Source organism: Lepidochelys kempii, chromosome 16 (assembly GCF_965140285.1).
Source record: "Lepidochelys kempii isolate rLepKem1 chromosome 16, rLepKem1.hap1, whole genome shotgun sequence".
Taxonomy (NCBI): domain Eukaryota; kingdom Metazoa; phylum Chordata; order Testudines; family Cheloniidae; genus Lepidochelys; species Lepidochelys kempii.
In genome coordinates this window covers 23,059,951-23,083,209 of record NC_136395.1, presented here as the reverse complement: position 1 = coordinate 23,083,209, position 23,259 = coordinate 23,059,951, and the positions used below count along the sequence as shown (strand labels likewise).

General features: G+C 49.8%; 1 protein-coding gene across 2 annotated transcripts; it reads right to left on the bottom strand.

Annotated features, from left to right (window-relative positions):
* Positions 1–928: 928 nt before the first annotated feature.
* On the bottom strand, positions 929–23,028 carry LHX3 (LIM homeobox 3). Of its 2 annotated transcripts, none has more exons than XM_073314480.1 (6): positions 22,959–23,028; positions 10,608–10,779; positions 8,067–8,269; positions 4,676–4,827; positions 3,579–3,750; positions 929–1,347 (listed from the first exon to the last, which is right to left on the bottom strand). In XM_073314480.1, exons 1-6 carry the CDS (start codon positions 23,026–23,028, stop codon positions 929–931), a joined length of 1,188 nt encoding a protein of 395 aa, XP_073170581.1. The 2 variants fall into 2 exon arrangements, with proteins under 2 accessions (XP_073170581.1, XP_073170580.1); XM_073314479.1 differs by lacking the exon at positions 22,959–23,028 and adding an exon at positions 17,477–17,570.
* Between the last annotated feature and the right edge of the window lie 231 nt (positions 23,029–23,259).

The following is a 23,259-nucleotide window of genomic DNA, read 5'->3' as shown; positions in this document are numbered from 1 at the left end:
GTTGTAACTAAACCAAGTCTAACAAAATGTTGAGACAGTATTTGGCAACAAGACATGAGGTGCAACTTTAAAAAGCTTTGCAATAAAGTTGTCATAGAGGAATCAGTAAAGAAAAACATTAGTTTAACAATCCAGAAAGACCAATATTCTTGGGTCAAGAGTTTTCTTGACCCTGTTGGAAAACAGTGGTTATTTGATAATAAATACATCTATTCACAGTTTAACATTGATGTGGAAAGAATAAAGCTAGCATCTACAAATTAAAAAGGTGAAAAGCAAAGTTAACATAGAGTCCTCATAGTATAAAGGAAAATGTGATTATTAATAAATGATTGGCATATTAAAGCCCATTTAAATTTAGAAAAGCTAATATAAATTCAACAATAAAACAAAAAAGCCTTATTCTGTCACTGCTTTTTTTTAACCTGTTGGAAGAACAGAGAAATAAGTACATGGTTTTCTACCATGAATTTGTGAAGAGATTATTCATTGTTCACATTTCTCCTGTAGAAATATAGACATTGTTGCTTCTTTTACAATGGCTGAGATTTTTATTTTTAAAAAAGCTTGAGGGGTAAGTAAGTGATGAAGCAAGTCATTGCTTTGGAGAATGAACTGACAACAGAAAACAAAATACGTTATCAGCTCTGTAAAGCACGAGTCTTGGTGGTCAATACTGTTCTGTAAAGACACTATGAGCAGTTTCACTTGGACTTTTCTTAAGCCAGTCACTCTGACATGATTCCTTGGTCAACTGTCTTTTGCTAACCCACAGCTGGCCAGCCTCTTGAGCACATTTGACTTTCTTTCTCCATGTAACTATCTTACTTTTTCCTCAGAGGTCATTTTTTGCCCCACATTATATTCTCAACAGTAGATGATGCTTAGTAGCCTGAAGTCTTTTCCCCACATTGTGGTGGGTCCTGTATCAAAACTGGCCATGATCAACTTCATCTAGCCAAGAGGCAGGACTTGCAGGGAAGTCTGGATACCCTCCACTGCTCCCTGTGGAGAGATCAGAACTGGGTCCATTCCCACCTAAGACTCTCATTGGCTGGGGCACGCCTTGTCCACCTTGAGCTATGATGCCTAAACCATTGTCTGGATAAACCAAGCTTGAGATTAAAGGCTGGTGGCCTGGCAAGGCCTGCAAAGAAGCTGGCGATTGGGGTATCCCGTAGGGGCTGTTGGATCTGAGGTCGTGGTACTGGTCCTGAGCGGGAATGCCACTGTGTTCCAAAGAGAAGCTCCCGTTGGTCCCAGCTTGTCTCCCCAAAGCAGGAGAAGCTTCATTTAGGTTGCTGTAAATCCCATTGGAGTGACTCATTTCTGACATAGAGGGCTCATCTGAAAGGGAAACGGGCTTGATTTATTGGGAAAGCAAACTAGCTGGAGACAATCTGATCAGAAACCTTGAATGCTGTGGAACTATAAAACCCACAGATGGACAGATAGATTAGATGGGTGTGTATGGTGAGAGAGAGAGAGAGAGAGGACTTGCATGTTTTTCACAGCTTTTCAATGCTATGTTGGTCTTGTCATTTCTTAATTCCTTATTACCTCTGTTTTCTATCTCTGGCTGGATCTCAGCCAAGTCAATGGGATTTTGTTTTTAATCCTGGGGGCAAGAGTCTAATTCACTTGGGCTTTTAAAAGCATGTATGAAATGTAGATATTAAGAAATAACCTTATTTTAAAAAAATATCTTTTAAGGGAGATGTGAGTCTAGGCTCTTGAGATCTGCCTCTTTCTATTGTTCTGTGTTCCTTTTATTAATTATTATTATGGCCTCATTAGTTATATTTATCTCTATTTTCACTATCATTTCAGGAGCTACCGTGATACTCACTGATAGAAGGGAATGATCTAAAGGAAAACCATTCATTACTTAGGAAAAGGAATTAAAATTGCAATGGTTTTGGGGTGATTAGAAATAGTTAATGGAGTATATTTGGATCACTTAAAAACATTATTGAAAATGAAACATATTTTCTAGTTACCAGCAAAATTATATCTGCATTTATTGGACCCTTCATAAAAACTGAGAATGACTTTCTTATCTAGGATATCAACCTGGTGCATATCTTCAACTTATCAATAATTGTGTTTAATACTTTTAGTTACTGTGTAATGGGCTATTCATATAGAATAATGATGCTGCATAAGATCATATGGGAGCAGGCATGAAAATTTAATACGTTAGGGAATCAATAGACAAGCTGAAATTTAAAATAGATTTATACATAAAGCTGCATGAACATTTTTCATCTAAAGAGTTTTCCATGGGAAAATGCTGTTTTTACAAAACCAAAAATTTCCCCAAAACTACATAGACTTCAACAAAATTTCATTTTGAAAAATTGGAAAAAACATTTTGAAAATGTCAAAACCTCAGGTTTCAACATTTTCAGAATGGAAGGTCTTGATGTTTTGGGCTCAAAACTACTTTTGGCATTGCGAGGTTTTTGAACACTATGGTAATGGGCCCATATCCGTGCCTTATATTGGCAGAAGGTACTAGATCACAGGAAGGAGCAGTTAACTGATGGCTGTGCTAAGAAATGCCATGAAGAGGAGGTGTCTGTGGCACTGAGCAAGCACTGAGCAACAGGAGAACACTTTTGAAGTCAAGGGCAACTACTCTTGCTTAAAGTTAAGCATGTGGTTAAGTGCTCTATTGCATCAAAGCTTGAGGGAATGTCTGTCAAAACAGATGACAGAGTGACATCTCTCCTCCAAAGAAGCTTGAAATCCTATGAGAGCAACAGCCCAAAACAAGGAGATGAAATAAAAAATACCCCCATAATAATTCAGTGGAATAACCCCCGCTCCCCAAAAATCGTTGAAATAAAAACACTTCCAGAACATAACTCATGGAATATGAACACCCCAGAAACAATCCAATGGGTTGCAGAGACTCCCCTATCAATATTTGCAATATAAACATTCTGATCAATCGTTCTGGACTTTTTTGCTTTTACATCTTTGTCATTTATAAAGTTCCTCAAAGAGAAGTATTTCTTTAATGTCAGAGGTCACTTGCCCAGACAAATCCGGAGTGACATTCTTCATGTTTTTCCTTTGATGGTTTCAAATGTGACACCATTTAAAAAATATATAACTTCCACCTTTAGTTTCTCAAATGCAATTGAGTCCAAATTGTCTCCTGCCCCGAGGAGATCTAAATCACTCACTGCGGTCACAGTGGAGAGAAGTTACTTAGCAGAACGCTGACTCAGTCATGGCTTGCTCCAGTTCTTGCCGGCACGTATTTGTGTTTATGTTCCCAGTTTAATTCACCTGTATTGGGCATTTGTTTTCTTTGATTATTTTATGGCAGGAAATGCTGAGCAAGCAAATGGTATTTAAAGAACGAAATGAAACTGTGATGCAAAACCGGCAGCTGTGCTTGGAAGAAGGCTGGGTGAAAAATGCCCTTGGGGTGAAATTGACCCCTGTCCAGGGGGTTAGCATGAGGCCTATGCACCCTGAAATCTCGCTCAAGCCTTGATTACACGCTTGTGATCTCCGCAGCATACCAGCCGTGCCAGCCAGAGCATGCACCTTCTTCCTCTTACCTGTAAAGGAGACCTCAGCATCACTATCTGGGCCCTCCTCCTGGATACTGTCCTTGTCCGATTTTGAATTCCCCCGGGATCTTTTCATATTCCTAAAGTACTGGCCCCATCTCTGCCTCCCAGCATCTTTCTTTAGTCTTTTTTCCTTAGCCCTTCGGTTCTGGAACCACACCTGCCCAAGGAAACAAAGGGGGTTAAAGGAACAACTTGAGAAGTCTCTAGTTTTCTAAAAGCGGGGGGGGGGGGAAGAGAGGCATGGCAACAATTTTAATATTTGCATCAAATAAAATGTTTTCATATAAAAATTGGTTTTCAAGGAAATTACTTTTTTCAATGACAAAAACTTTCAACCCGCTCTTCGAGCTATTCATCGCGCACGGGGGTACCACTGCGCCGGCCCAGAGTCCCCCCCGGAGACAAGGGAGCCCCCGGGCGTAGGGTGCATTGGAGGACCAGAGCCTTGGGCGAGCCGGGAACACAGAGATCAGGCACAAATATTAGGTCCGCACCAAAAATGGAAGGAAATTGCGAAACTTTCACTGAACAATTATTTGAAGGTTTGGTTTTCTTTGTCAAAATTCAAACCGCCGATGTGTGTGTTGTTTACGCTGCAAAAGATGAGTAAATTTTTTGCCAGCTTTAGAACCGGTCTTTTTAAGAAAACGAGAGGGAAGGGGGTGGGGGGCGCGGATCTGTGAAAATTGTGATTCTCCCCCCGCCCCAGTTTTTTGGTCAACATTTCAAATTTTGACCAACACTATAAAAATCCAAATTCGGAGCATTTCACCCAGCTGTAGCAAATATGCTCGGGCAAATCTCTCTGTGTGTGTGTTTGTGTGTTGAAACCATTGTGAAAGCACAAGGACTGGCCATTACTCTGGGTCTGTACAGAGATGACCACCACAAGATAGATGTTTAATAATTACAAAAGACTGTTTTCTGGATCCAGTCTGACCAACTAAAATGCATTGTTGAGTCAATACCTGTTTATAAAACGAACCCTCCCAAATAAGAGCGATTCAGTGGGGCGTGGACTCCCCTGGCTTTCCAAGGAGGCAGGGATCTCCGCCGGGGATGCTTGCGCTGCCCCATCTCACCTGTACGACTCTCATATCCAGCCCGGTCTCTGAGGACAGCTGCTCTCTCACGTGCCTGGCAGGTTTGGGGGAGTTGTTATAAGCGTTCTTCAGGGTTTCCAGCTGCTTGGCTGTGATCGTGGTTCGGGGTCTCTTTGCCGTGGACTCCGCCTCTGCAAACGTTGGCAAGAAATAACGCCCATTATTGCCCAAGCAGAGAGCCCAATTTGAGTCACAGTCGCCTGAAGAATGGCTCGGGACGAGGAGTGAAAAGCTGGACCTGGAGTTTCATGCACTGGTTGGCTCTGCTCGCGTTAAAGCTAGTCTGGAACGGGAGGTGGGGGGAATCCAGGGGAAAACAAATCTGTGCTCACTTTGCCAACATTTAAGGGACAAGCAGTGTATAAAATGAGAACGAGAATCACTATGGTTTCATGGGGTGATAATATCGTTATTCTCCGGTTTCAGAGTAGCAGCCGTGTTAGTCTGTATCCTCAAAAAGAAAAGGAGGACTCGTGGCACCTCAGAGACTAACCAATTTATTTCAGCATAAGCTTTCCTGAGCTACAGCTCACTTCATCGGATGCTGTAGCTCACGAAAGCTCATGCTCAAATAAATTGGTTAGTCTCTAAGGTGCCACAAGTCCTCCCTTTTCGTTATTCTCCGGTGTTAATTTAGCGAGGGAGGGGAAAGTAGCCATTTAATAAGCCATAATGTCGATCTAGAGATATTTAAATAGATCTTCTTCAGATGACACAAATAAAAGACAACCATAAAGAGAGGAGCTGCAAGTGATGCCGATTAAGCCGAGACACAATTATTGAATAAAGTTTTGACTTGGGTATGCAATCGTGTGCGGAGTGCTATAAATAGAAAGCCCGTTTTTCATGTCACTGCTCCTGTGTTGAAGCAAATCTTCATTAGTATTAAAACTTCTCCTGGGATACAAACTAATCGATGTGTGCTCTGGGTTTGGGTTTTTTGTGGTTTTGAATGAGCAAGGCTATGAACTATCCCCTGAGCAGCAACTCTGACCTACTTAAATGGGGTACAAATATTGGGCCGCCGATTAGGCTGAATGGATGCGCGTTCTAAAAGTGAGAGTGGAAATTCACAATAATTCTCGAAGGCTCCACTGTGGTCCGCTCCCCGCGTGAGAATTATTCCCACCGGTTCCCCCCCACACACACACACACACTGTTCTGCTTTCTTCGCCTCTAGCCCCTCTACCGGCAGCAGACTATGAATAGGGCCCCCAGAGCCGAGCCTGGGGAGTGTGTCTGTGGCACGCAAAACCGAAGTGGCTCTGGAGTTCACAGTGCAAAATTGCGTGTGTTCTGACTGTCCTAACGCCCAGACCAGCGGGCACCACTACGGGGCGCCGACCCGAACACAAGGGCAATGCATTCCCCCCGAAATCCCAAATTCCAGGCAACATCAGCTCAAACCCCTGGAAGTAGCCGCGGTGCAGTTCATTCAACCCCCCCGCTGGAGGATGGGTGACAGACCCAGGACCTCAGCGGCTCACAGAAGACACCCAGCCTGGGGCAATGGGAGAAAAGTCCAACGGGTTAATCTGCTAGTTAAGTTTAGGGAGGACTGAATGGAAAAACACCTATCGAACACCTTGGGGTCTGTCTTATTAGTTGGGAATCACATTATCTTGGGCCCTCGTGTGTGTTCTACACACAACTGAAGCGTTAACTCGGTGGCTAAATAAACCCTCTTGTTCTAGAACCAAAGTGTTCACAATTAGTCTCAACTATACTTAGAAAGGGAGAGCCTTTTAACGTTGCTTTGTGCCACCCAGATCTCCGCCAGACTGCTTGCCTAGGGCATCAGCAAACATCCGGTCTTAAAAATCTGCACCTGAAACTCTAATAACCACCTCAAAACTGTGGGTGTGGGGGGGGTGTTCCCACTGTATGTTCTCTGTCAGCAATGGTGTGCGCTCTATAAATAGCTAGTACTCAGCAATGTCTGAATTTGAATGGGGTTTGAATTTTGGACGCATGGAAGGATATATAGATGGATAGTTACCACAGCAGAGAGCTGTCCAATTTACATGACCACTCGTACAGAAAATGGAACGTTGCTCACTTTAAACCAGTGAAGGCTGAAATAGCCGGTTATCCTTTCCCCTTGGAAATCTGGAACACTACTAAGCTGGGAAGATTTTAGGCTTTTTCCATGATCGTCCTATGAATTCACCTGACTTTACAAGATCACGTGTCTGGAAGAGGTTGGTGCTTAGTATGAATTTCAAAATCAAGATATCGCTTTAGCGTGTGGTCCCCGAGAGCTCCCAACTCGGAAGGAGACCCCTAGAAGAACAATTTCTCAATCCTCTTGCTGCCCCATTGGAGTCAATGGCAACACACGCGTCCATGTCAAAGCATCAGCCAAAACTCAATAAAGTCAATAGAAGTTTTGCCTCAGGATGGCCCCCCCCCCCAAAAAAAACTATCCTAAGCCCAGATACAAAAATACAGACCCCTTTCAAGCTGAAATATGGGTTATTTCGCTGCTGGGCATTCTCAAGTAGGTTTTACTTGTTATATGGTAGGAGAGGGATGAAAGTAATTAATAATTGGCTAATAGTGACCCCTAATTTGGTGACCCCTAGTTCTCATAACACAAGAACTCCGGGTCACCAAATGAAAGTAGTAGGCAGCAGGTTTAAAACAACCAAAAGGAAGTATTTTTTTCACACAAGGCACAGTCAACCTGTGGAAAGTAGTAATGTGGAAAGTAGTAGTAGGCAGCAGGTTTAAAACAACCAAAAGGAAGTACTTTTTTCACACAAGGCACAGTCAACCTGTGGAACTCCTTGCCAGGAGATGTTGTGAAGGCCAGGATAAAACAGGGTTCAGAAAAGAACTAGATAAATTAATAGAGGATAGATCCATCAGTGGCTATTAGCCAGGATGGACAGGGATGGTGTCCCTAGCCTCTGTTTGCCAGAAGCTGGGAATGAGCGAGAAGGGATGGATCACTTGGTGATTACCAGTTCTGTTCATTCCCTCGGAGGCACCTGGCACTGGCCATTGTCGGAGGACAGGACACTGGGCGAGATGGGTCTTTGGTCTGACCCAGTGTGGCCGTTCTTATGTTCTTAGTTCTCTCACTGATTTTATATTTTGGAAAATAAAATAAATCTCTCCGAGCAGTGTAAGGGTGGAACCCTTTGTCTTCTTGAGCCTATGTTTTGAAGGAGACACCCTAAGCTGCAGATCACTCCGTTGTATCTAGTTCCCTTCATCTCTGTTACGGAATCTTGCTTGATATACCAGCTTGTATGGGAAGGAATGTGGGTGGGTCGGTGGGTGGCCAGGAGCAATCCCCCGTCTCTCTAGCTTCCCCGGAGCACTGTGCTAGCTAGGGCGATCCCAGGCTGACTTGCCCCGTTACCTCTCTGCTTGGCGGTCTCATAGTCTCCTTTACAGACCAGCCGGCTGTCCTCCATGAGGTAGAACTCGTCCCCCGTGGCCAGCTGCCTTTTACACACGATGCAAGAGAAGCAGTGCAGGTGGTAGACAAAATCTTGGGCCCTTCTCACCACCTGGGTCGGGGGGATCCCCTGTTGACAGGCGGCACATTTGGTCCCAAACCTCCTATTTAAAAAAAAAATCCAACAGAAAGTTGCTATTTATTGAACTGCAAAGAAAGATTCCCTAGGGCAGGGGCAGATGCTGGTTCTGGGTCACGGGAGGCTTCGGACCTGCTCGATTCCTACCGGGTTCACTTTCTTTCTAAGTGAATCCTTGGTCGCATCACAGCCAACTCCTGCCCTCCCGCGGGGCTGGCTGCTCACCGGAATCCCAGGGGCCGGCCTGGGAAGGACGCTGCGCCTGAGCATGGGATGTGTAGCCGGCCTGAAGGGCAGGACGCTCCGAGGCCTCAGGGGGTGCTTGAAGCGAGGCATCTGCTTGGAGGAAGGGGGATGCCTGAACCACAGCCTGCCAGGCCGCTGCCCGCCGTGGAGAGGGGTCTGCAGCGCAGCTGGCGGGGGTGTAGTTGCCTTCCAAGGAGGCGCATCTCAGCGCCTTGCCTGGGCCCCGGTGGAGCTTGCGCGGTGCGAGAAGCGACCGACAGGATTTGCTGGGGGGGGGCTCTTAGCTCAGAAGGGAAGGGGGGGACGGGGGCTGGATCATTGGCGTTTAGCAAGACACAGATCTGGGCCCAGGAAAGATCCCTGGCGGGGGGGGGGGGTCGGCTGCACCGCCCTCCACGCGTTCCAGCCCCGGCCACGCTGCGCGCCTGGTCCCCCTGGTCTCCTGGCTCGGTAAAACGTCCGTGGAAGCGGGTCTGAACGCCCCCCTTGCTGCTCGCCAGCGCTGGGGGGGTCCCAGCCCCGCCCCAGAGAAGCGGCCAGAGCATTGGCCTGCTCTGGGTTTCTGTTTATTCCTAACCCCGGCAGACCAGGCTGAAGGCTGAGGGCCTGGTTCTTCCGAGGTGCTGAGCGCCCGCCCCTCCCAGAGGCCAGCACCCCCGGAACGCAGCATCCCCGCCAACCAGCCAGCTCCTTCGGGCCCGATCCTGCAATGACCCTGTCTGGGGACACTAGCGTTGGATTCCCCCCCCCTTTTACATCAACACCATTTTAACGAATGGCCCCAAATACACTTTCAGTCGTGTCTACCGCCCAAGTGTCCAGGGAGTTTAATTCTGTATCGAGCAGGGGTCTTTCCAGACTCGACGGTCATTCCCTATTTGGTTTTTACTGCGGGTGGTTTCTATTGCAGGGTCACAAAGGAAAGGGCTCGCTTTCTTTTTTGCCCTGGATGCAAAATCTGGAAGAAAAACCAGCGCGGCCCCAAAAACGCTGGGTGAGCTCTGCCCTACGGGAAGGGCGTGTGAACTCTTACATTTGCGCCCTGATTTACCTATTACCACTGAGATAAGACCGGAAAGGGGGGGGGAGTTGCTTTTCATAGAATCATAGAATATCAGGGTTGGAAGGGACCTCAGGAGGTCATCTAGTCCAACCCCCTGCTCAAAGCAGGACCAATCCCCAATTTTTACCCCATATCCCGAAGTGGCCCCCTGGAGGATTGAACTCACAACCCTGGGTTTAGCAGGCCAATGCTCAAACCACTGAGCTATCCCTCCCCACCATTTACTGCTACCAAATACATAAAATCGTGGCTGGAATCAAAATGTAACCCTCCAGGTTTAGGACGTAGCCTTCTGCGGGTGGGGGTTTCCCCCCGGGCTATCTGGGGACTGACCCCTTTCCGTGGGGGGGTGGTTTAAGCTCTGGTGCGGAGGTCGCGTGTCAGTACCCGGCGTGTGTCTCGGGGGGGTTCTTGGCCAGGCAAAGCTCGGCTGGGAGCTCAGCGCAGGCCCCGGGGTACCGCGGGTGGCTGTGTGCTCGCACCCCCGCCACCGGAGGCTGAACAGCGGCCGCAACGCAAGTCAGGCGGGGATGCAGATTTCCCCGGCTACCTGCATCCGCTGCACCGAAAGCCGTTTGCGGGGTGAGGTGCAGAAAGGCAAATCCGGCTCTCCCCCCCCCCCCGCTCCCCTACAGAACTTTTTTTTATCAGCCTCTTTATTCGCAGGGTCCTTTTCTGCATGCAGCCAGTTCTCAGATGCCACCGTGATCTCCGGGGAAGCCGTATGTTTTGAAGGGAGAGAGAGCGCAAGCCGGTGGGATGTGCGGACGGGCTGGAGCCCCGTTCAAATCAGAGCAGTCCCCAGCATCCCCTAGGAGGGCAGAACAGTGACCCGACGCCACAACCCCCCTCACCCTGCTTCTGCATTCACCCTCCATGTAGGGCCCTGCTAAGATTAATCATTGCCGAGTTATTTGTGTAGAATGGACAGAATCCCGGTGACTAGTCACTTCCCTTCCCCTCTCCTCCCATGTCCTTGCCCTAAAATCTCTGCCCCGTCCCCGTCCCCGTCCCCTTCCTCCAAGGGTGCTGGGTTTGGTTTGGTTTTACTCACTTGAAGAAGTCCTCTTTGCAGTACACGCTGTCCCCTCTGCTGAAGCATTTCTCAGCCAGCTGGGTCTGGCAATCGCTGCATTTCAGGCATTTGCTGTGCCAGGGTCTCTCCAGCACCTTCAGGATGAACCGGTCCACAATGTGTTGGTTGCAGCCTGCACAGAGCGGGATTTCTGGGAGGGGGGAGAGAGGGATAAAGGACATAATTATGCGGTTTAATTTCTCACTTCTAAAGCAAGTAGGGGCCCGATCCCACCCTTGCAATGGGAAGGCTTCAGTTGGAACAGGATTGGATCAGATCTGGGGGCAACGTCTGCACATAGATGAAGCTCCAGTTGCTGGAAGGAGCTCCGACTCATCGTTCTATGTCCACACACGTCCTGTGTCCACACACGTTCTGTGTCCACACACGTTTCCTGGATCGGTGGCTCGGGCTCGGGCTCGCAAATCGGGCGCACGTTAGCGAGCAGGAATTCAGCTCTCTCAGACACGGGCACAAACTGGCTCGATGGGGAGACACTTCACAGCGTGTCCAGGCTTGGATTCGCCTACATTGCAAGAGCCAGGGCAGGTCCAGAGCCCACAGTGCAACTGCAGGATGTGAGAGAGACAAGGGCCAACTTCTGCTCGGGAAGGAGACGAGCTTTGGAGCGTGCCCCGAGCTGTTCTTCAGGCCTGGTGCAATCAGAGAGAGCACCTCACCCACCTTGTCTCCCTCGCATCCTGGGGCCCAGAACGACAGCAACAATTTCGCGCCGGTCACACATTGAAACGATACATCCCAAAAGCACATCACAGGTCATCAATATTAAAAATAGACACGGGGAAGCTGCCACGTTAGATCACGTGATCTCCCACGCTGTTCTTTTTAAAATTGCAAATGCAACACGTGCGTGGGGATGTGTATAAAATTCGGGGATTTATTATTCAAGAGCCAAAGATGCTGAAAGTGCCTTTTAAGAGTAAATACCGGGGGAGGGGGAGGTCAGAAAAGAAACGGGTTCAAATGCCTCTGGGGAGCTGCAATTGATTCTGATTTCCTATTTCAGGAGGGGAAAGAGGCGCCGGATTATTTCTAGTGATGTCCTTGAATGAACGGTTGCTGTAGATCTCTGCTGGAGAAGGCGTATTTTGGAGGTATACTTTCTGCATCCGGTAAAATAATTAAAAACCAACCAGCCCCCGAAGCCTGTCCATTGCAAAATTGCAGAAGATAAACGCCGCTAAATTGCAAATCTGCGGGTTGGACGCAAACGCGTCCGAAGTGGGTTTCTCCAGCCCGCCCAGGCGCACCTGGTGGGAGCCGAACACACTCACAGGTGCCAGTCGAAAAAGAGAAACATTTTCAAGGCAAACGGTTCACGCCGGAGCCCGATTTCATCGCTTCTTTGATTCCCCATTGCGGCTAGCTTTTGGAGGCTCCTGGATTGCCAGCAAATAAACATACAAACAAATGTTACCGCAACCGAAACCAATTGTTGGCGCTCCTGGAGGAGTCCTCTCCTGGTCCTTTAAACAGAAGAGCCGCAAACAGAGTTTTATCTTCATTAGATTTTTGATTCTGTTTCTACCCAGAGAATATCATTTCCACCATCCACAAAACCGACCAGTACAAATTACACTGGCCAAAAAAAAAGTTCTAGGTTTTTTTGTATAAATTCCCAGGGAAATATTCACAGTAACAACAACAATAATTTGACAGGCTCGTTGTGTTGTCTAATATATCGCCCCCCTGCAAAACAAGCCATGTGCTAAAATGTCCTGAAACAAACACACAATTATTGATCATCTGAACCCCCCTCCCGGAAAAAAAAATACAGCAAAGACATTGCAAGTAGAGAGAAACAACTTGCCAGCTAACGTTAGACTCCAAGGTTGGCATCCCATAGTCTTAGCAACTGTCCAGCCCCAATTAAGCTCCTCCGCACACGCTGCTCAGGTCAGACAGAAGGTGCTGCTGTCTAACCCCCAAGACCCCAGCTGGGGGGGGGAGGGATGAGGGGGGGAAGCTTAAGACTCCCAAATCACCGTCTCATAACCAAAGAATATTGCTTCCTTCTGCTCCTTGCCGTCTAATCTGATTTTCCAAAACAAAATACAATCTCTTAAATTAATATAAACCCTCATAGAAATTAATTTCCTGCCTTGCAGGGTGTGTACACACACACACACACACACACCTATTAAGTGACTAGACCCTTACGTTGCATTGTGAGTCCAGCAGAGAGAGGAAACGTCCTTAAAACGTGTCTTCAGGGTTCAGCATCCTCCCTGGGTTTACATGCGGGAGCAGATCCCCCATTTTTATTGTTCTTTGTAGCCCTTCTGGTCGACCCTTCCTTTCCCCCCCCCCCGGAAAAAAAACCATCTAAACTGCTTTTGACCCCGGGAGCCCTGGGTTTGCCATCTTTACACACATCTCCTCTCTCTCTCCCTCACTGCTACCAATTCTATAATTAGGCCTGAGTCAAATATTCCTGGTCACAGCCTTCCCCCGCACCAATCAGGAATCCCCCACCCCACCCTGGATCTCTCTCCAAATCACACCTGACAATTAAAACGGTAAAGGCCGCTGTAAGCTAAGCGGGGAGAGAGAGGAGATTTAATTCACTAAATCAGTTTATTTTTAGACCTGGGTCACTTCGGCTTCTCTCACTGGTGTCAGTTTTAAGAGCCTGGAGGGGGCGATCACGTGGGCACTGTGGTTAATTTCAGCCCCAGGAAATTGCTGGAGCCCAGTGACTAGCTGCAAGGCTTCACGCAGGAGGGAGGCTGCTGCTTGAACTTTTTAGGAATAAACGGGCTAGGCAGCCCCCTCAGTGAAAAATCCCTGGGGTTCCTGAGACAGCCAACACTAGTCCGTGTCCTGACCGTTGGGTTTTATTCTGTGTTTATCTCGGGTCTTAATTTTCTTGGGGAATCTGAAGCACTTCGTCAAAAGAAATAAATTAATTCACAGGCTGGCAACCTGTTCTGGGTAAAGATCCAGTGCACTGAAAGCTGGGCTGCCCCGGCCGTTGTACAAACAGATATCCGAAGTACAAATACCTCAGCCATGGGATGTACGTGCCAGGGCCTGAGACTGAAGGCCAGAACTGACCACCATCTCGTCTGACCTCCTGCACAAGCCAATATTTGTCTGTAAAGTGTTGCGTGTATTCCAGAGAAACAAGTATTTGTGTAAAAAGAACAGGAGGACTCCTGGCTCCTTAGAGACTAACACATTTATTAGAGAGTAAGCTTTCGTGAGCTACGGCTCACTTCATCGGATGCACTCAGTGTTTGTGTGTGCACGCCTGCCAGCCGCCCAAGTCACAGAACAGCCTGTGCAATAAATACACACAGGGAAAGGTACACACGTTGTTTATTAAAACGACTTCTTCCCAATGGTGGGGGGGAGGGAGGTCTGTTTTATGCGAGATTCAGTGCAATGGCTCTGTGACCAGTTACCCCTGGTTTCCAGACAGGGTGAGCAAAGGTTGCGCTGTATTTGCCAGCGATAGCCGAATGTTTTCATGGTCCGTCCAGTGATCCTGCACCGGGGACGATCTCTCGCACCTGACACCTCGGCAGCCACGGGCAGTTTGGTCTCCACAGTCACCGACCCACGTCTTGAAACTGGCAATAAACCTTTGTCTTCTGATCGGAAGGATAATTCGATGTATGCAAATCTCTCCCCCGCCAGGGTGCAGCGACCCCTACTGCTTCGGACAGGTCCTGCTCCGCGGGTGCCCGTGCCCGGCCGCCCGAAACCAGCGAGGCATCACCCGAGCCTACTGAAGTTCGCCGCTTTCCAGCAGGGACACGCGCCGCGAGCAGGTGCTGGCGGGTGGCGAACGCTGCCCGTAGGCCATATCCTGGGTGTTTTGCGTGCGACGCTGCTAACATGGCAAGCTGTGGGGGCCGTACAGACCTGCACCCGGGGCTGGGCGCAACCGACGCTCCCTGGTGCTGGCCGGGCGGCCCATGGCGAAGAGCTGTTGCTCGATCCGGTTTACATAGTGTCCGCTCTCCCGGCCATTATTGCCCAGAACCCAGGGCGAGGAAATAGGTGTCTTTCCTTTAGCCTCAGACAAGAGCCAGGCTGGGCATTAAACCATTAATCGGGGAATGAATTTGATGAGAAAATAAAGTGTAAGTGCAATCCCCCCCCCCCCCGGCTCGGGGGCCGGTTCAGAGCCGTTTGCTCAAAGTCTAACGAGACAGGAGCCGGAGGCTGTGGGGCGGGGGGTGACTATGGGTTTCTGGGCGGACTCTTTCCGGTTAGCTTAGGTCTGAGGGTCTGGCTGCACCCAGGGGTGGGCACCTGGAACCTGCGCAGGGGGGTGACATTTGAAGAACTAGCAAGGCCTCCCCAAGGTGGTGCCCAAGTGACTAGAAAGCGAAGAGGAGATGTTCGCTCCTTCTCGGTGACCAAGGCAGGTCCCCGGGCGAACCCGGCACGGAGCTGGGGTGGGCTGAGCGCGGCGCTTGCCCAGCTGGTTGCTCAGGAAGCCCAGGTAGAGAGCTCGCTGCTCAATTATTTATCCGCCAGCCTCGCCCCACGCCCCAGCCCTGCGCTTGAAGCGGCATTCAGCTTTTGTTTGCATTGTGAGCCTCTGCTAAAACTTTAATGTCCTGCCTCGATACGGATCCTCTCCTCGGCGGCGGGAGAGAGAAAAGAGGGGTTCCTCTGGTTTAGACCTGAGCAGGGTGCAGGAGTAAAGGGGGTCGGGTGGGGGGGCTGCCTTTTTCTGTCCCCCCCCCCTTTGTTCTGGGGCTGTATTAACACCAAGATCTCTCCTTTTCGTGTCTGAACTGCACAATCCAGTGCTGGGCCGTTGCCTCTAATAACCAGTGATCTAACTTTATACATCTGTGCCAATGTGTGTTTTAGTTCGGAAGAGGGTCAAATCAAGGAAACAGGGGCGGCGCAAAAAGACCTTCCTTTACCTAGCTATCACTAGCCCGGGGAATAAAACACTGTTTAGCCCGCACCCTGAAAAGGCCAGAGGTGCTGTTTCCCTTCTCAATGTGCATTAGAGTTAGGGCTCTAACGCAAAGCACTAGTGCCCTGGACGGCTTTTAGAGGGTGTTTCAAAAACGATCTGGGTAAGGAACAGAATTGCACAGGTTATGCGAACAACCCCCCGAGTGAAACAAGCCTGCAAGCTTCTGATCCTGCTTCTTGTACTCCCCTGATCTCAGCCAGCAGCCTTCTGGCCAGGGAACCGAATTATACCTTTACAATCAACTGTTTTAGGCAATCATAGAATCATGGAAGATTAGGGTTGGAAGAGCCCTCAGGAGGTCATCTAGTCCAAGCTCAAAAATAATGCAGGGCCCTCTTCTCAGTGCTCTGGGCAGGCAGGTGTCCTACATTCTGACTTTGTTCAGGGACAAAATATTTCTCTGATCTGCTGCTGGGAAAGGCACAATTCATTCTTGAGACCCGACTTTTTAAAAAAAAAAAAAAAGAAAATTTAAATCTGGGGCTTCTCGCTCCGATTTATTTTAAGCCCCCTCTTCAAAGTGCTCCTGTGGCGACTGCTACTCCCTGTACTTGTGTCCCAGGACCTGGTACCCAATTCTCGTCTTTTCCCCTCAGGGTGTCAATAAGACTTTGAATAAAGTGCATGAAACTTCAACATCCAGCGCGTAAAAGGTTCGTTGCTATTTAACAATCAAGCAGAAAAACCTATCAAAGCTGCAGGGCAGGCTGAAAACACGGACCCAATGAGTTCACCGTCTCGGGGGCTAGTTAATTTCGAGGTCCCGAGACTTTGGACCCGATCCTGCAATCTTTTCTCAGGCAAAACCCTCAGTCAAGCTGCCTGGAAATTTTTGCCTGGAGAAGGACGGGAGGGAAGATCGGGCCTGTTCGGACATAAAAGATGCGCAGGGCTACCGGAGAGGGGGCCGCGGTGACTCCGAATAGCTGGTGACACAGATAAGGAAATAGACCAGTCTCTAGGCGGTAGGGAAGGCCTCACACATGTCTTGCTTTTATAAAGAAGCTGCAGCTAAAACATATGTCGGCGATGCCTCCCTGTCTCTTCTCCTGCCCCGCCTAATCCCTTGCCCTCTGAGCGATAAGCCAATGCATTACTGCGATAAGAAACCACAGGGCACCCGAGGGAAACGATCAAACCATTTCAGGGAGCAGGAACTCCCCACCCTGAGGGGGACAGTATGATCCCCCAGCCCCCTGACTGATGGCAGCAGGGCCGATCGCGCCTCCTTTGGGGCGAACTCGCAGGGGAAGATTTCGTTTGCCTCCCGGGGTTGGATTTTGCAGAGCTCCGCTGTAGATGCGCGTCTCCCAGCAGAGCACCCCGAGAAGTTTCAGACCGATCCCTGCCCGGAGGAACGATGATCAGCAGAGGCAAGGGACATAAGTCTACCGAGGGCGCCGGAGTCATTTGCAAGGAGTTGGTCCAGGGCAGCCGAAATATTATTCACGGTCGCCCGGGACTACAGATAAATGACATTTTCATGCAGCTCTTTCTACCATTAATTCGCCTTAGGCTGTTTTGCGTTTTTCAGCAAAAGATCTCCCCTGATTTATGACGACAGACGTACAATTAACTCGATCTGTAATAAATAAATGGCGGAGGGGCTGCTCTCCATTTCTCCGGCTCCTACAGTTGTCAGAAGTTCAGAGGCTCAAAAAAAAAAAAGTGCATTCAAATAAACGAGGTAATAATTAGTAATAATTAATCGTACAAATCCAGGGGTGCGCATTTGCCCTGACTCCTCTTCCTACCCTGCGCCATGCTCTGAGCTCGTGCCAGCGGCACCTGTTCTAAGACCCCCCCAGAACCATCCCCTGTCTGCAGACCCATTGAGAAGCCGGCTTCCCCCCACCCCCACCCCAAAAAAGCCCAGTACCTTTGCGCACGTCCTCATTCTGCGCCAGCAAAGCGAAGAGCATCTCTGTATTGGAGCAGTCCTTGCCCGCGCTCAGTTCCTTAAGAGCATCCATCTTGCGTCGCCTTCCGCCACAAACTCCGCACAAATGGGGCGCTGCAGCCCGCTCCGGGGTCTCAGAGCCAAACGTGGCCCTGGTCTGCCCGCCCTCTCCCCTCCGGCGCTCCCTGGCCTCCCCGAGCAAGCGGACCACACGCCTGCTCGGCACAGAAACACCCCCCCCCCAGTCCATCCAGGGTCCACACAACACACACCCACACCCCGCTGGAGGTGTCGTGCGCTTGCAGTGCAGAAGAGGGAGTTGCACACAGGAGCAAACAGGGCTGAGGAGTAACCCTGCTACCTTAAAGTTCACCCCGTGCAAAGGAGGGTGGAATAGCATCACCGCCGGCGAGTGGGAGGCTGCAGGTCTCGACTGGGCTCGGGGGACCGGCGGAGGCAAGGGGAACCATTCGTCATTTTTTATGTGTGTGTGTGTGGGGGGGAATGAATACGGCCTGATCGTCGCTGAAAATACTTTAATGGGGCTTCCCAGTGATTGTTTTTATCTGAGGCTGGCTTTGCTGGGCCCTGTGGTTGTCCCAGTGGGTTTGCGGGCAGAGGGAGGCCATGAGGAAGAGGGAAGCGGAGAGCAGCTGGAGAAGGGGGAGCGGCGCTGAGATTGTTTGATTCTATTTCTCAGAAAGTAATTTACAGCCTCCTGCAGTTTGTTAGCACAAGGGGCATCACTTTCCTTGCAAAATCACCAGTGAAAGCAAAGCCCGGGGCCTACTTTCCAGGTGAAGCTGGGATTTGGCTGGGGGGCGGGGTCCCATCGAATCTGGAAGTATAAAATTAAGACCCCCCAGGAAATTGCTTTGCATTTCATGTATTTACCCCCCCCTCATTTGGCAAATACACTAGTGACACCCCCCTGAAGTTCCTCTCCTGTCCCACTGTGGCCACAGGTGGAAGATATTTCTACCGTCCTCAGCTGAGGAAACCGGCCTCGTGTGATGGGGGAGAGCTAAATGTCTACTCGTCCGATCGAAAAGCTCACATTTCCCCCGGGAAGGATCATGCCCTAGCACAGCGCGCAGACTCCGCGGCCGAGCCCAGGCTGGAGCATGGACTCCTGCAGTCTGCGCTCCCACGCAGGGGTCAGGAAAATCAGATCAACGCGCGCTGCAAACTGGGTTGAACTCTTCAATCAGCCCTAGAACCAAGGGCAGGGTCGTGTTTGGATGGACTGTCCTCAGTAATGCCGAAATATTGGGAAAGCTTCTTATCCATGAGCATCCCACCGCCCTCCCTCTCTGTGAAACAACCTCTCTTTTTAAGGAAGAGGGTTTTGCCCAGGAAGGCGGCGGGGGGGGGGGGGAATCAAGTCCCAAAGTTGAAAGTAAATGGGCCAGATCATTAATTCATAGGAACTACCTGCAAAATGATAAAAGATCTTTTGGGAGGATTACATCTCCTCTTCTTTTGGACCACGTTGGTCTCAGAGGGACAAGTGGGGGTGGGGGGGGGAAGTTGAGTCAATGGGAATCTGATTTTTATCATTATTTCTATGCATCTATTCCCCCCCCCCCCTTTAAATCCGAGCCCTTTCCAAAGTCCTATGGAAAGGCTCCCATTGGCTTCCGTGGCAAACCAAGCTCTTCAGGAATTGCACGGAACAGCTCCCTTGACTCTGAGCTTGCAAAGTTGCCTGCCACGCTCGGAATTTTGGGAGCAGCTGAAGGCAGACCTGCTGGAGAAACCTGTCTCTTTCTCCTCCCACTTCCCGCCGTGTCACAGGATCGCAGGACTTGGCCAAGCCAGTCTACCATTTCCCGGGCGTGGGGAACAGAAGAAGCCTTTCTAATAAGGGTGTCCAGTCCCGTCCCCCCAGTTTTATGGGTTTTTTAAGACAACTGTTTACTTTGGGCGAGATCGGCAGCTCAATCAAATGTTAAGTGCGACAACACCCTGATAAATTTTATTGACACTGATCTTTAGAGGCAAAAGGTGTCTGGGGAAATCAGGCGTAGTGATCCTGCTGTACCCTGCAGATGAATTCAAAATCAATGCCCCATTTGCCTGCATTTTCCGAGGCTATGAAACGCATTTTGGTGAAAGGTGTGCGATGCTTCAATGTTACTTCCAACTTTTAAGCTTTAATAATAATTTTATGTCCTATTGATCGCCTTCTCTGAAGGAGCCAGGCGACAGTAATGGTATCAGATGAGAAACACTTATGCCGGAGGCGTGATAGAAAGGACATGTGACACTCTCTGTAGCTGTAGATAGCCATGGCGCTTTATCAAAGAGCAGGGGTATAAGGTGTGTGTGTGGGGGGGTGATCTGCTTTTGCACCCACCCAGCTTCTAAGCACAATTCACATCCACACAAAGCAGTGCGTTGTGATCCTTTTCATGCCTAAACTAGGGACACTGGTGTGGAATTATCTTCACCATCGTGGAGCCAAGGCATGTGCGGCAAGGGACAGACTTTTAGGGCTGGAGCATCTGGTGTTGCATGAGCAGCATTTCCCCTTCGGCTAACTGCAGGCTCTGGAGCTGTATTCGTTGGGCTTTCTGTCTCCCAGGCGTGGGGGTTACCTGGGAGGGATGAGGGCTGTACTTTTCATTGTTAGGATCGTGCGTTGCACTAACATCTCCTACCAATGCAGGGGTCTGGAATTGTCGCAGGGAGGGCACCCTGTGCTCCTGGTTTATGGGTTACTCTGGAAGGGAAGGCTCCGATCCTTTTTTGCCCGGGGTCTCTGATTTTCTAGCCTCTGACAGAGCCCCAGCCCGGGAATTCCATTGCTCTTCCGCGGGTGTAACAACCTGCCCGCTCAGAGGGCAGCCGGGCGCCAGCCCAGACAATCCCCCGGCATCCATGAATGCGGCTTCGCGCTTTCGATCAGCGGCATCAGCTTGATTTACACCGAATAACCAAACCCAGTCGAGTGGTTTTGCAGGGTGACAGCTGTTCGGAAGGGCTGCAAATGCTATTTTAATCCGCTAGCGGTTTACTCTAGATGCTCTCCTGAACCGGTACATTATTTGTCTCTGTTTATACAGGAAACCCCTATTTTATTTCTTGTCTAAAAGGGCTTCTCTATTAATAAAGCACCATCAAGGAACGTTTGAGCAATTGATTTCTTAACATCTCCACTCTCCTGTGCAGCTGTGATTTTTTCTACCCCTAAATACTAAAGTACATTTTTTTAGGATTAAAATTCCAGATTATTTTTCTTTCCTTGCTGAAACAGACTAAAGAGTCCAGGGTGGCGGGAGAGAGCCAAGTATATTCCCTGAAAGCAGAAAGGAAAGTAATATCGAGATCTTAGTCTGTTCCTTTAAACAAGTACATTCCTGCTGGATTTCACCCGAGCTTCCCTTTTAGTCCCTAACCATCCAGGCTAGCTAACGTACATTCACTTCTTCGGGAAGGACATTGCAGCTATCAGACTATTTGGAGTCAAATATCCGTTAGACATAGTGGAAGAAAGAGTTTTAAAGGTTACAAAACTAGAGAGATCCCCCCGAGTCTAAGAGTTAATCAAGCAAACGAACAGATGAGGAATGGCAAAAATCAGCTGGATTTCCCTGGATTATTTACTCCTCAATCAAGCGGGATTTCTTCTTGCTATGTCCACACATGTCCAGGGACGGGGATGTATTGAAGTGTCTACAGTTAAAAACCCCAATCCTTAGGTCTGACAAGATTTCCCTTCGGACTCCACTTCTCCCATTGGGGAACGCTTCTTCCAACAGAAACGGACCAGAATAAATATCCAAACCCTTTCGTTAAAACTCAGAGCCAATGTGCATTTGAATGAGCTAAGCGGTTGGGGCTCTGCTAGACTTCTGTCTCGGTGCCCTGGTGATGATAATCCATTCAAAGGGAGATGGCTGCAGCGGGACTCATCGGAGCTGGGCTGGGTATTTATTAAAGGGTGAGACAGTTTTTAACCGAATAGATAAAGAACTGAAGCATGTGAAATAGACTGAAGGCCATATTGGCTGCTGGTGTGCGGGGTATGTGTAAAGAGGGGAGAGGAGAGATCTAACTAGACAGCGTTCAGCTGCTTGTTTCATAATTTTAGCTGCTTACTTATTATATTAAATTCTCCCCAGCTAAAAAGTCAATAATAATGAATAATAATTCACTGCATCCGGTATCTCGAATCGTGTGCTGCTTATTCAGAGCGGGCAGGCTAGTTAATTTAAAGGCAAATGTGGTCTGATTTCTCTCACTCCAGAAGAATAGGGTTTCCCACCCCCCTCCCCCAGTTAATAGATATTCGAGTCATCCCAGGGCAGAGCTGCCACCTGATTAACAGCATCAGCTGGGTCACAACAAGCGGATGAGAAGCCCTATTATCAAAGCAAGGTGTGTTAATAAATCGAGTTTCTCTTAACACGCGGCTCTTTCTCGCCAGCGCTGCCCTTGGAGCGGAAAGGCCCGATCCGGCTCCCGGGTGAGTCAATATCAGACCTCTCCTGCGGACTGCAGTGAGGTGGGATCCAGCCTATCCCGGGTGGGGAGTGTACCCGGAAATAGCCCCCGCATGCTGGTGGATTGCCCGCAGCTTGGGGCACGGACTGGGGGACAACACACACGATGCTGCTCTGAGCGCGCTGACATCCCCGAGGAGCGGGCACAGGGAGCTCGCCTGTGCACCCCTCTGGCAGAGCCCGGCCGGAGAAGGGCCTGAGGCTTAGGCGAGGCGTGGGGGGCTGCGGGAGGGGAGCGGGATGGCAGCCGCGAGTGATGGAGGAGCTGGGAGAGCCCAGGTCAGACACGCGCTCTACAGCTGTCCAGATCAGCCACTAACAATACCGCTCATTAGCCGTCCCCAACGCCTGTGGCAGGCAAAGCCCCACACAGCGAGCGAGGCTCCCCCCCGCCCCCCCAGCACACGTTTTCTTTTCTTTTCGTTTTGTTTCCTTTTTAAACGTTGTTTGCAGAAAGCCAGCAGGAGAGGCCTCCTGCAATGGATCCAGCCCCTCCCCAGCTCGGACAGTAACACGTGGGAACACAGCTCCAGGCACGGGAAAATCTGCTAACTAGATGATGTAAACGCCACGCCAAATATTACCACCCTGCAGCAGCCAGGCGCCGGGGACCCAAGCCCCGAAAGTCACTGACAGTGGGGTGTAGCCACCCCAGAGATCGGCGAGCCACATGTTACCAACACCTGCTTTCCCGGTTACATGTAAAGGGGGGGTCTTCCCCCCCTTATCCCCCAGCACTCTGCTAGTTCAAGCTGAGACCTCCCCTCTGCAATGTATCTTAACTAGATCCTCCTGAGACCAGGGTGACATTTGCTGGGCCAGGGGACCCATTCCATGCGGAGTGGGGTGGGAATTCCTGACCCCCGCGCCCGCGCCACGAACAGCTGGGGTGTTGTTGCTGTCCAGTATTGGGAAGAGAAAACAAAGAGAGAGAGAAAGAGAGAGACTCTTACCTGGGCTCCTGCTGAAGGGGCAGATCTCAGCTGCCTTCTCTGAACTAGCTCGGACTCTTTCCAGCAGCATCTCGGGGCTGGGCGAGGAAGGAGCGACCTGGGCTAACTTCAGAACTTGGTGGGCTAGGGTCGCCTGGGCAGAAACAGGCCAACTCTCTCTCACCCCCCGGCACTGAGCTGCCTTCCCTCTCCTGCGGGAGCCCTGCCCGGGAGCGCTGCGCCCGGCGGCCACCTCCCCGCACTTGGGAGATGCTGCAGCTTCAATCTAATGGCTTGGGGAAAGGGGGCCCGGCTCAGCGCT

Coding starts and splice junctions, on each gene's coding strand:
- LHX3 (XM_073314479.1), bottom strand. CDS start 17,570: ATGGATGCTCTTAAGGAACTGAGCGCGGGCAAGGACTGCTCCAATACA. Junction 10,780..17,476: donor GAATGAGGACGTGCGCAAAG/GTACTGGGCTTT, acceptor CCCCCCTCCCAG/AAATCCCGCTCTGTGCAGGC. Junction 3,751..4,675: donor TGGATATGAGAGTCGTACAG/GTGAGATGGGGC, acceptor TTCCTTGGGCAG/GTGTGGTTCCAGAACCGAAG.